Source organism: Paralichthys olivaceus, chromosome 5 (genome assembly GCF_024713975.1).
Source record: "Paralichthys olivaceus isolate ysfri-2021 chromosome 5, ASM2471397v2, whole genome shotgun sequence".
NCBI lineage: Eukaryota > Metazoa > Chordata > Actinopteri > Pleuronectiformes > Paralichthyidae > Paralichthys > Paralichthys olivaceus.
In genome coordinates, this window is record NC_091097.1 from 24960950 (window position 1) to 24974243 (window position 13294).

The 13294-nt window shown below is 43.4% G+C and overlaps 2 protein-coding genes across 3 annotated transcripts; one reads left to right on the plus strand and one right to left on the minus strand.

Annotated features, from left to right (window-relative positions):
- Nucleotides 1-2041: 2041 nt before the first annotated feature.
- On the minus strand, nt 2042-6979 carry LOC138407782 (zinc finger MYM-type protein 1-like). 2 transcript variants are annotated; one of them, XM_069525327.1, is made up of 3 exons: nt 6174-6979; nt 5080-5570; nt 2042-4973 (listed from the first exon to the last, which is right to left on the minus strand). In XM_069525327.1, the coding sequence occupies exons 2-3, from the start codon at nt 5083-5085 to the stop codon at nt 2799-2801; spliced, it is 2181 nt and encodes a 726-aa protein (XP_069381428.1). In that variant the 5' UTR covers nt 5086-5570; nt 6174-6979; the 3' UTR covers nt 2042-2798. The 2 variants fall into 2 exon arrangements, with proteins under 2 accessions (XP_069381428.1, XP_069381427.1); XM_069525326.1 differs by having other exon boundaries at nt 5080-6979.
- A 4679-nt stretch (nt 6980-11658) lies between these two features.
- LOC138407661 (uncharacterized) lies at nt 11659-12934 on the plus strand. The gene is made up of 3 exons (XM_069524578.1): nt 11659-12014; nt 12138-12349; nt 12465-12934. The coding sequence occupies exons 1-3, from the start codon at nt 11659-11661 to the stop codon at nt 12923-12925; spliced, it is 1029 nt and encodes a 342-aa protein (XP_069380679.1). The 3' UTR covers nt 12926-12934.
- Nucleotides 12935-13294: the final 360 nt, after the last annotated feature.

Below are 13294 nucleotides of genomic sequence, written 5' to 3' on the forward strand. Positions count from 1 at the left end.
GCTTCTTCACTAATAAAATTACAACCATCAGGGATAAAATCCACCACCTCCTCCCAGTGAATAACACTGATACATTGTCTGGTCCTGAAACCATAGCACCAGATTTATGTCTAAACAAATTTTACTCTATTGATCTTCCTGAACTGACCTCGTTAGTTTCATCATCTAAACCAACTACTTGTCAGCTGGACTCTGTTCCAACTAGACTTTTTAAAGAAGTCCTCCCCCTAATTGACAGTTCCATTTTAAATCAGATTAATATGTCTTTGCTAACCGGCTACGTACCACAGGCTTTTAAGGTAGCCGTTATTAAACCTCTGCTTAAAAAGCCTACGCTTGATCCAGAGGTTTTAGCTAACTATAGACCCATATCCAACCTGCCCTTCATTTCCAAAATCCTAGAAAAAGCCGTTGCTAACCAGCTATGTGGTTACTTAGATAGTAACGGTTTATTGGAAAAATTTCTGTCAGGATTTAGAACCTATCACAGCACAGAAACAGCACTATTGAAAGTCACTAATGACCTTCTTATGGCATCAGATGATGGACTTGTCTCTGTCCTTGTCTTGTTGGACCTTAGTGCAGCATTTGACACAATAGATCAGGGCTCCTCAATAGGCGGCCCGCGGGCCGCTTTGGACTGGCCCCCGGCGTGTACTCTGGTAGCCTCATTCAGTTCATGGTAGGTGTAGCATCCCCGGCTGAATGATGGTCAGATTCTTTTTCACTGATGGTTCACAATCCTTTATTTTCTCTCCATGCATGCCGTAACATATGAACACACCATAAGAACTTGTGCCTTTCCCAGCCAGGTGCTTAAAAACAACAAATGGGAATACTTTTCATGCAACAGCGAGGCACCTGCCAGTCGCGCTCTTTTCCGTATTTTTCAGGAAGTGCCTTCTAAAAATAAAAGAAACCATTTCAAAACAAATGTATCAAAAACCCAATAGGGCATTAATATAGAGATATTGCATTTTCAGAATTTTACAGCAAATATCAAAACACATCAGGAAAATCAGGACATGAAATATACGAAATAGAAAAATAAATATGCGGCATCTCTGAATAAATAACATAATACACACATTGACAACATTCACCCAACAAACAGTAAACACCATACAACACATACAGCGGCACGGGCGCTGCCGGCACATCTGGATCCTGCGCCGTCAGCGTGTGCCCAGCCCGCAAGCATGGTGCATCGGGCCAGCTCCCTCATGTTCAAACTTTCTAAACCTACCTAGCAAAACCCCCTGTAAACAAATATCCCACCATCCACGACCAGTGTTTGGGAGTAACGGAATACATGTACTGGCGTTACGTATTTGGAATACAAATTATGAGTAACTGTATTCCGTTACAGTTATAATTTAAATATATGGTATTCAGAATACAGTTACATTGTTGAAATCAATGGATTACATGACGGTACTTCTTTGTTTCACAAGTTTATTCACTCTCTAAATAAATTAAGGCAACTTGATGCATTTCCCAGAAACCCCAACACGAAAACTAATGAAGCATTGCACGTTGTAACAATTCAACTCACTTAGTATGTAAAGGGGAAATTACAACACTTAATTTAAGGAGCACGGGTGGATCTGTCTCGCTGGGTAGGGGCGCCGCCGCCTCACCATTTTACAATAATCGAATAATACGTCAAAAGGCCGATAACCTGGTCATCGGCTCCCCCACATAGTCAATGATATATATATAATAACAAAATAAACCCAGAATGTTGCATTGAATGGTATGTATTGTCCATAACACTAATCATGAACACGCACCGCCTGGACGTGTGCCCGCAAACAAAGACGGGAGAGTAACACAAACACTCAACTTAAAACAAATCACATACATAAATATTTCCCCCAAACCCCAGGTTCACGCAGTCCCACAGTTCATCCAACGAAAACAGTTCATTCCATCTATCCCCGAATCCCAAAACGTCCGAAACCAAAGTTTACGCAGCTGTGGCGTTGTGAGGTGCCGCAAACAATACACCAAGGCCTAAACCATGGAGTCAACATTGGGGGGGACCAAATTTCTCTCTTATATATATATACCTTTTTTTTCTTTTTACCATAATGATAATGCATTGCGTTACATGTTATTACATTGTATTACTTGTGTGGGCACTGGGCAGGAGGGCCTTCACTGCTCTCTTCTCATCCTGTCTTCCCTTGCCAAGCTCCTGTGGTCCTATATTCTCCTCTCTCTTTTCCTCTCTCTTGCTCTCCCGTCATCTCCTCTCCTCTCCTCTCCAGTCAAGTCAATTCAATTAAATTCAATTTGACTCAAATTTGTTTTATTGTCATGAATGTTGTGAGAACTATATTGCCAAAGCATCAGGAATACATGAAACAAAACAAATACAACCCACAGAACCAAATAAAATAAAAATGAAAAAAGTATGTATGTGTGCTTATGTCCTCCTCTCCTCTTCCTTTCCTCCTCCTCCTGTCCTCTCTCCTTCTCTATCCTCTACCCTCTTCTCCTTTCCTCCTCTACCCTCTCTTCTCCTCCTCTATACTCACCCCTCTCCTCCTCCTCTCTCCTCTCCTCCATCATCTCCCCCTCCTCTCCTCTCTCCTCCTTCTCCTCCTCTGTCCTCTCCCCTCTCACATCCTCTCCTCCTTCTCTCCTCCTCCTCTCCCCTCTCCTCCTCTCTCTCTCTCTTCTCCTCCTCTCTCCTATCCTCTCCCCTATCCTCTCCTCTCTCCTATCCTTTCTTCTCTCCTCTCCTCTCTCCTCTCCTCTCTGCTATCCTCTCCTCACCTCTCCCCTCTCCTCTACCTAGAAAAGGACCCAAACGCCTTTTTGCGTCTATCATTGGCACTGATGAAAGATTGGCATATATCTTCCAGGTCCAGTTCGTCCAGCTTCCTCTGGTGCACATGACAGATAGCAACATGATTCAGCCTGCTTTGCGTCATGGAGGATCTGAGCCATGTCTTGAGCCTTCGTAGTGCGCTAAAGCTCCTCTCAGCCTCTGCTGAGGATGCAGGGACGATGAGCAGGAGCCTTAGTAAAGCCTCCACCTGGCTGAACAGACTTCGGACTTCTGGCACCATGTCATGCATAATGCTGACAACATCTGAGCTTGTTTCATAAGTGTAATTGGCTGCGAACATGGCCAGCTGTACTTGAAGCAGTTGTGGATTCAATTCGGGATACTGGTCCACAACCTCATCAATGGTTCCCTGTAGAAGCACATTTTCAAGCTGCTGAAGTTTGTGGAATCCAGCTTGATCGAACCTCTCTATGAATTGAGTATTCACTGTGTCCAAGGTGTTGTAGAATTGGGCTCTGTAGAAGGACTGGGCATCAGGATGGATATGGGCTGAAGCCTGACCAGTGTAACGCTTTGTAGGTTTGCGGATATGAGGCATCTGAATTGGTTGCAGGTCCAACTTTGTTGCCATAGCAGTTGCTTTTGAGAACAAGACATCAAAGTGTTCCTCTGTTCGCTTTTCCTGCATGCTTGTTTTTACATGGTCCACAGCTTTCAACATGCCTGAAACTGTCTGTTTCCTATGCTGCAGGGAGGTGTTCAGGCATTCCAGATCCCCCATCAGGTCCTCAGCCATTACAAGGCCGAGCACAGTGTTGCCTTTTAGAAATGCTCCATGAAGACCATTAGCCTTAGCTGACGTCTCAGATGAGCTGCTTGATGCCATTTCTTCTAGGGCTGTCAGCACTGACTCATACTGCCTTAGAACTGAGTGGATGGCAGGGGTGCGAACAGTCCACCTGGTTGGACAGAGAGGCTTCAATGAGGTGAAACCATGCTCCGATTTGGCAATTTCCTGGAATACCAACTTGAACTTGCCAGATTGGTTAAAGAAGCCCCCCAATTCATGGACCAGAGCCATTGAATCTCTCACAAGTGGAGATGATAGACAGGCAGCCTGTGTAATTAAGTTCACGCAATGTGGACCACAGTGACAGTACACAGCCAGTGGTTGTTGTGCCCTTAATATGGCTTGCACTCCCTGCCATCGTCCAGCCATGTTTGCGGCACCATCATAAGTTTGTCCTCGGAGTTGAGACAGAGGAAGGTCTAGACGCGTCATCACATCACAAGCCACCTTGGCTATATTTTCCCCTGTTGTTGATAACACCTCGTAGAGTCCCAGGAATTCTTCCTTTGGTTGTAGATCTGCATCTACAAAGCGCACACATATTGACTCCTGCTCAACACCTGACACATCCTGGGTTCCATCAATGATAAGTGCGAACTGGACCACTGGCATTGATGTTATGTCTGACACAATTTTTTTGATGATTGTATTGGCCATCAGCTGCAACAGTTCATTCTGCATTTTGGGACTGGTGAAATCAAACTGACGTTTTAGCCAGTTGGTCAGCTCTGCATCACCTTTTGCCTTGTACTTTAGAAGCTGGCTGAAATTCCCACTCTCCTTCTCATCGCCTTGAAAAGCCAGACCTTGCCGTGCCAAGTACTGCACACCCCCAGCAATCTTCATAAGATTTCTCCTTGCTTGTTGCTGCTGTCTTTCAAGCTCACGTGAAAGTTGCACATTAACAGTCTTTGGCTCCTGAAGCCTAGTCATCACAGCTAATTTGTGACACTGGCTGTCTTTATGTGCACTAAATTTCTCCAGTGCCTTCTTCCAGTTGTTAAAGCCAGTCTTGACAAATGCTGAATCTGCTTTTGATGCAAGCTTGGACTTTTGTGCTGCAAAGTATTTAGCACAATAGTAACAGAGAACACCCTTTACAGAGGGGCTGTAATGGAGCCATGTATGATCTTTAAACCACTTCTCCTGAAAGTAGAGTGTTTTATTTGATAGGGTTTGACTCGGTATGACTTTCACATTTGGATGATTTGGGAAAGGTCCAAGCTCCCTCCCTTCCTCTCCAGTGCCCTCATCATCGCCTGTCTGGCTGCTCATTCTATCTCTTTCTCTCTCACTGTCAAACTCCCTCTCCATGGGTATGATCTGAAATGCACGAGGATGATCTCATCTTAACTTAACATTAACATTAGACTGTTAAGGTTGTCATTAGTTGGTCTTCACCATTCATATTAGCTCCTTTCTCACTCACCTCCATGTCACCAGCACACACTCTCCCTGTCCTGTCACCATCCTCTTGTTCATTCTCTCTGTCCTTACTCTGAACACACCACAGTGAACATGGATGAAATATTAGTAAACCACTAGAAAGTCTAATATTTATATATGTTTACTTTAATATTAGACTGTTAGGTTGTCATTAGTTGGTCTTCACCATTCATATTAGCTCCTTTCTCACTCACCTCCATGTCACCAGCACACACTCTCCCTGTCCTGTCACCATCCTCTTGTTCATTCTCTCTGTCCTTACTCTGAACACACCACAGTGAACATGGATGAAATATTAGTAAACCACTAGAAAGTCTAATTTTTATATATGTTTACTTCAATATTAGACTGTTAGGTTGTCATTAGTTGGTCTTAACCATTCATATTAGCTCCTTTCTCACTCACCTCTATGTCACCAGCACACACTCTCCCTGTCCTGTCACCATCCTCTTGTTCATTCTCTCTGTCCTTACTCTGAACACACCACAGTGAACATGGATGAAATATTAGTAAACCATAGACTAGAAAGTCTAATATTTATACATGTTTTACATATGGGGGGGCAACACGAGTCTGTACTTTAACATTGGACTGTTATGTTATGTTGGGTGAACAAATTGCAACAGAAGCAGTGTTATGTATGCAAATTAGCCATAAGTAATTAGATTATGCACTGTTTGCTCATGTTAACAACGAATTTCAAAAAGCCTGTATACATTTTTCATTTGTCTTAATGTAAGTAATAAACTCAGTAATTTACATGGTGATATCTAAGGCGGGTTAAACATTTTACCCTATTCACGTGAGGAAAATAATGAGGCTAGCGAATGGACTATATTTGGGTCTTTTTTGAAACTTGGGAAATGGGATTCTCCAGGGATTTTTTCCCTCATGTTGAGGATATAAAATCAGTTGCATTTGCTTCTGTTGCAATTTGTTCAAGGTTGTCCCCCATTTTGTCTTAAAATTACTGGACTAGACATAGTAAATTATAGACTAGAAAGCCTATTTGATTATACTATATTGACTCCTTGACATTAATGGTAATTACTCATTTTCTCACTGCTCTGAACTTACTTTATTTCTTTTCTGAAGCTGCCCAAAAAACAGTCTTATATCGCTGCCACTCTTCCTCTTGCTCATGATGACTCACTGTGAAATTGACGTGCTACATAAATGATTGACACTCAAACTTCATGTGGGTTTTCTTACAAATATAATATGGTTCGATATAGGAGCTGGGAAACTTCTCCTCTCCTCATGTTAGTTGCTCTGGCTGTTCACTAGCTAATACCTGTAAATGGAATGTAGCCTAACATTATACTAGTGAGTTAGCTCAGAATTCCTGTCAGAATGTTAGCTAATGTTAGCCAGCTAGCTAGTAGGCTATTCCTTGCAAGACCATTCATGAAATTACATTTTCATAACACTTAACAAAAAATATAATCAACAACTTTAATATAGTCGATTAGTAACATTCATATTAGGCTACATTCTGATTTTCCACTTTTAAATATGTTTGAAAGTAATGAAAAACAGAGAGAGGGTTTGACATACCCACAGCAGTCGAGCAATGAATTCTGCTGGATGGGGTGGTGTGTCAACATGGTATTGTACGGCGGGCAACACCATCTGGACAAACCACGCATAACTGCAATCCTACAACCGGTAGTAACTAGCCTATATCAAAAATGTCTTATGTTTAGCTATAATAATGATTAAATGACTTTTTTGCTATTGATTATTTCGGACAGTGGGATGTGTATGTGGTTGCCTGACTTTTTTTTTTTTTTTTAATCAGATAGATATTGGGGGGGACATTTTGAGCATATCTGAATATTGGGGGGGACATGTCCCCCCCAATGTATATGGTGATTTAGGCCCTGCAATACACACATAGTCCACGCTATCCTCACCACCTCTGACCGTCCAGAAAAAGAGTCCGATCCTCCCGGTTGATCCCTGATTAATAGCCCAAAAGCAATTATCCCGTTCATTTGGAAATAATCCCTTGTGGTGCCTCAGGTCCGCAGGTAAATCACACGTCGCTGGTCGCTCACCGGCCCGCATAAACAGACAGCAGACGTCACCGATAATTCAATCTCTGAAAACGACACATCAACCACATGCACAGTCTCTCTGTTGCAAACAGATGTGGTCAGTATCTTGTCTTGTCACAGTATCATGGTCAGTAACTCATAATCATGTCAGTATCATGGTCAGTAACTCATAATCATGTCAGTATCATGGTCAGTATCAATATGGTCACTACTACTATTCCCCGACGGCTGCCTCGCTGCCTCGCCTCGGTATGCACCCGTTTAAGCCAAGTAAACGGGTGCTTGTGCATGTTTCGACTGGACATAAATTTTGGGGGACAACAAATGACCAATCAAATTTGCCCCTTCGCGATCTAGAGTGCATCACTGTGGCCGTTCTGACTCGTACCTTTCAAGCTGCGCTAACGAGACAAACATGTCGCTCTCCACCTTAAAAAAAAGAAAAGTTGACTCAGAAAATAGGCAGTTCAAAAATGAATGGACAGAGAAATACGTATTTATTACTGTGGATAGTAAGAACCCGGTGTGTTTAATCTGCAATGAGTGCATCGCCGTGTGTAAAGAGTACAATTTGAGAAGGCATTTGAAGACGGCGCATGCTAACTTTGATGCCACTTTCCCACTGGGCTCTGCTGCTCGGAAGCAGAAGATATCGAGCCTCAAATCTTGTTATGAGCGAAGATGTCAAACTTTATTCCGGGCCTCTACGGATCAAGTGAGAGCAACGGCGGCATCGTTACGAGTGGCGTGGATATTGGCTAAAAATAAAAAGCCGTTTACAGACTCCGAGGTGGTTAAGGAGTGTATGCTAGCATCCATTGAGGAGTTGGTAGCAGATGAGAAAACACGAAAAAGCGTTATCGATTCCATCAAGCAAGTTCCAATATCTGACTCGTCAAATATGAGGAGAGTGGAGACCCTTGCATCGGACGTTTTCAAGACGCTTTTGGACAATCTGAGGAAGGCCGAAGTGATGTCTCTGGCCGTGGATGAGTCCACCGATAACAGTGATGTTGCACAGCTGTGCCTCTATGTGCGATTTTTTGATGGGGAATGTTTTCGTGAGGATCTGCTTGGACTAATTCCCATGGAGGGACATACTACCGGTGAGATTCTTTTCAACAAAATCGTTTCATTCTTTGAAGTGAACAACTTGGATTTGGCGCGCGTCAACATGTTGGTGACTGATGGTGCACCCTCGATGGCGGGCAGGGAGCAGGGACTAGCTGCGAGGATGGCAGCCGTGGCTCCGCAGATTAGATCACTTCATTGCCTCATCCACCAGAGCCTCCTGTGTGCCAAGCTCAGAGGTGAGTTGAAAGAGGCCATGAACGCTGTCATGGCCATCATAAATTTTATCTGGTCAACTTCCAGCTTACAGCACCGCCTTTTCCGCAAGTTATTAGCTGACATGTCTGCTGAATATAAAGATTTGCTCATTCACAATGACATTAGATGGCTTAGCAAAGGAAACGCATTGAAACGTTTTTGTGAGCTAAGAGAGGAAATTCTGGTGTTTCTCCGGTCTTCAAAGTTGAAAAAAGCTGGCAAGTTTCTGTCTCTGATGGGAGATGATGAGTTTAATGCCACTGTTTGCTTTTTGAGTGACGTTTTCCACCATTTGAACCACCTCAACTTGGAGCTGCAGGGCAGGGATAAAACAGCTGCAGAGCTTGTGGAGAAGCTTCATGTTTTTCAAAGGAAGCTCTCACTTTTCTCTTTTGATCTTTGTCCTGGGAAGATGCTCTACTTCCCCACATTGAGGAGTTCTGGCCTACAAATCACAGAAATGATGTCCGGCTTCATTGACTCATTGAAAAACAACTTTGCCTCAAGGTTTTATGATTTTAGCATCCCCAGTGGAGTTATGACATTTGTAAAGGATCCATTCTCTGTGAACATTCAATCAGACTTTGCATTGAAAGGAAAGGAGCTTTTATCCTCTGTGGATGAGGGGTCTTTACAACTAGAAACCATTGACATTCAGTCATCAGGTGACTTGCGACAGTCATGGCAGTAGGCAGGTTTTGAAAAATTCGGGACCCATGAAGTCAGCCGTGATAAATTTCCACACTCAAGGGATCTTGCACTTTTTGTTCTGACAATGTTTGGTTCAACATACAGTTGTGAGTCATCATTCTCACACATGAATGCCATTAAAACTCATAATCGCATATACCTTACTGACCAGCATCTACATGACTGCATGCGCATTGCCCTGACCACTTATAATCCTGACTTCACTGCTCTTGCCAAGTCAAATAGATGCCATTTTTCTCTTTAGATGGCAAATGTAGGTAAATTGCTTGCAAGTTAATAGGCATGTTAGTCAAGCAAGCATATTAAGGTTCATTTTTGTAACAGTATGATGTAATTATGATGTTATTCGCCTCATTAATTGTCATTCATTTTTGTTGTAATTCAATTCAGAGGCCTACTATGCAGTTTTGTTTTGTATTTGTAGAATACCATGCACTTTTAAGTTGTTGCAATTATATTCAGCTTCATGCAATGCACTTTGTTGGTGGAGATACATTTGATTCTGCCAAATCAGTTTAATCTTAAATATTGAGGACAATGACTAGTAAAGTTGTGTTGATACAGCTATGTTCAATGAAGTGCATGTTTTTGTTAGTTAATTGCATTTCTCCAATTGTCTATTAATATGGCTTGGTTATTGCTGACCTGGTTTGATTTTTGAATCCTTGGGCCTATGCGGCCTCTTGGGTATATGTTGTTAAGCAAAATAGAATAAATTGTTTCCTTCAGTATGTTGTTGTCATTTCTTTATTTGTTACCGTGATTACTCATATCCTCCGGCCCCTGACTTTGCCTCAGTTTCAAGAACCGGCCCCAGGTCCAAACTAATTGAAGAGCCTTGCAATAGATCATAAAATTCTGCTACAGAGATTAGAACAACATATAGGAATTAAAGGAACAGCACTACACTGGTTTAAATCATATTTATCAGATAGATTCCAATTTGTTAATGTTAACAATGACTCCTCCATGCACATGCAAGTTAATCATGGAGTTCCACAAGGTTCTGTCCTTGGACCAATACTCTTCACCTTATATATGCTCCCCTTAGGCAACATTATCAGACAGCACCACATACAATTCCACTGCTATGCAGACGACACCCAATTGTATATTTCCATGAAGCATGATGAATCTAATCGCCTAGTTCAACTCCAGGAATGTCTCAAAGATATCAAGGCCTGGATGACCCAAAATTTTCTACTTTTAAACTCAGACAAAACTGAGGTTGTTGTAATTGACCCCAAACATCTCAGAGAAACACTGTCTGACCAGATAGTCACCTTGGATGGTGTCAGTCTGGCCTCCAGCTCCACTGTGAGGAACCTTGGAGAGTTGTTCGACCAGGACATGTCATTTGACCCCCATATTGAACTAGTGTCTAGGACGGCTTTCTTCCATCTGCGCAATATTAACAAAATTAGAAACATCCTGTCTAAGCAGGATGCTGAAAAACTAGTCCACACGTTTGTAACCTCTAGATTAGATTACTGCAACTCTCTATTAGCAGGATGCTCCATGAAGACTGTTAAAAGTCTCCAGTTGGTCCAAAATGCTGCAGCACGAGTGCTGACAGGAACTAGAAGGAGAGACATATTACTCCTGTCTTAGCTTCCTTACATTGGCTCCCAGTAAAATTTAGAATAGAATTTAAGATCCTGCTCCTCACTTTTAAAGCCCTCAACAATCACGCCCCCTCATATATCAAAGAGCTGATAACACCTTATTATCCAAGTAGATCACTTCGTTCCCAAAACACAGGCTCTCTAGTGGTTCCAAGAGTCTGTAAGAGTAGAGCAGGAGGTAGAACATTTAGCTATCAGGCTCCTCTCCTATGGAACCAGCTCCCACTCTGGGTTCGGGAGGCAGACACTGTCCCAGCATTTAAAGTAAAACTAAAAACCTTCCTCTTTGACAAAGCCTATAGTTAGGGCTGGATCAGGTGAGTCCTGAACCATCCCTTAAGCCTAGTTTATGCTTCTGCGTCACGTCGACGCCGTACCTACGCCGTCAGTCGTTGAGCATTCGAAGTTCTGCGTCGAGGGAACGCGTCGCTCTGCAATTCACTGCCATGCCGCTAGGGGGGTGTGGCTGTGTGTTTGTGTGGTTCCAGGGGTTATAGCCGAATGCTTGCTTTGTCTTCCGTTTACAGTAAACAACAGTAAACAATGGCGACCGGCGTGGAGCGGCTGTATTTGGAGTTGGAGCTCATCAATATTGAACAACAAATGCTTATATTGCGAATGATGAGGCGCAGGCGACAGAGAAGACGTTTGCGGAGGTGGTCCGTGCGACCACTAAACCGGTCGAGGCTGGAAACGGGTGAATTTACAACACTGGTTCACCCACTGTGGGACCTGGATGAACAAATGCACTTTCGATACTTTCGAATGTCAACGGGGCGATTTGACGAGCTTCTTCGCCGTATACGGCCATTAATAACGCACCAGACAATGCACAGCATGCCTATTGATGTTGCACAGAGACTGGCGGTGACGCTGAGAATTTTAGCCTCGGGTGGAAGCCAGCAAGCTGTGGCGGCTAGCTACAAACTGGCGTCGAGCACTGTGTCCATCATTTTGTCGGAGGTCTGCAAAGCATTGTGGACAGCGCTTCAGCCCGAGTTTTTGCCATGTCCTTCAACCAAACAATGGGAAGCCATTGCAGCAGATTACTGGCGGCTGTGGAACTTCCCAAACTGCGTTGGAAGTCTCGATGGTAAACACGTTACCATAAAAGCACCGCCAAACGCAGGGAGCGACTACTTCAACTACAAAGGGGCTCACTCCATTGTGCTGATGGCAACATGCGATTCCAGGTAATTCCTATCGAGCAAAATAATGTAAAACATGTTTGATGTATGGGTTCATGTAATGCCTGTGTACAAATCCACAGTAAAAAAACATTAATGATAACGTTGATGCATTGATGTCCTTTACAGATACAATTTCACAATGGTGGACGTGGGAGGATATGGAAGAGAGAGCGATGGTGGCATTTTCAAAGAGAGCAAGTTTGGGTCGATGCTGCTCGGCCACAAACTCAACCTGCCCCCACCAGCTGAACTTCCAGGAACTGGAGTCCAGATCCCCCATGTCATCGTTGCTGATGCTGCCTTTCCCCTGCACTGCAACTTGATGCGTCCCTTCCCAGGCAAGTATTATCACATACACATATCTAGCTATCTATCTATATATATGCAGCTCTAATAATGTGTTATATGTATATACCATTGAAGTTAAACAGTACGTTATGACTTCCTATACAGGAGTAGGCATGAACATGGACAAGCAGGTCTACAACTACCGCCACTCCAGGGCCAGGCGGGTAATTGAAAATACATTCGGCATCATGGCTGCACGGTGGCGAATTCTTGGGAGACCAATAGAGTTTCGGCCTGAAAAAGCTGTGGATGTCGTCAAAGCCTGCGTGGTCCTACACAATTACCTCACCTACACAGATGAGGTGAGCCCCCCAGACAGCAGATACATCCCGCCGCATTTTGTGGACACCGACAGTTGTGGATCAGTGCAGCCTGGCGAGTGGAGAAAAGTGGTGGCCAATGACTCGAACTTCGTCGAATCTGTGGATCCCACACTGATGTCCAGGGCCCGTTCCACCAGAGCGGCATTGGCTATTCGGAGTGACCTGATGGCTTTCTTTCAGTCACCTCAAGGAACCGTGCCATGGCAAAATGAGATGGTGTCCCGGGGCACACTCAATAAGTGATGTTTGTGAGCTATGTGTTGTGTGTGTAGTGATCGAAAGTTTAGCGAGACAGTTAAATGCCAATCAGGTTCACCAAATGTATCCAGAATAAACGGTACGAGAGGCTGATGATTCCAAAAGATTAACAATTTATTTAAGTCGGACAATTATTTAAAAAGACTGATCAAACAGCACAGGATCAAGTGCAAAGTATAGGGTACTGGCTTGTACGTGATATAAATAACAGTTTAAAAGGAGAGAAATTAACGGCTCAAGACCCAATTCAACAAGTTAAATCATCATGCATAAAACAAGCACAGCACACTTTAAGGATCCTAACAATGGTGTGATTCCACCAGTGGAATAGCACAGCAAGCGATATAATACAAT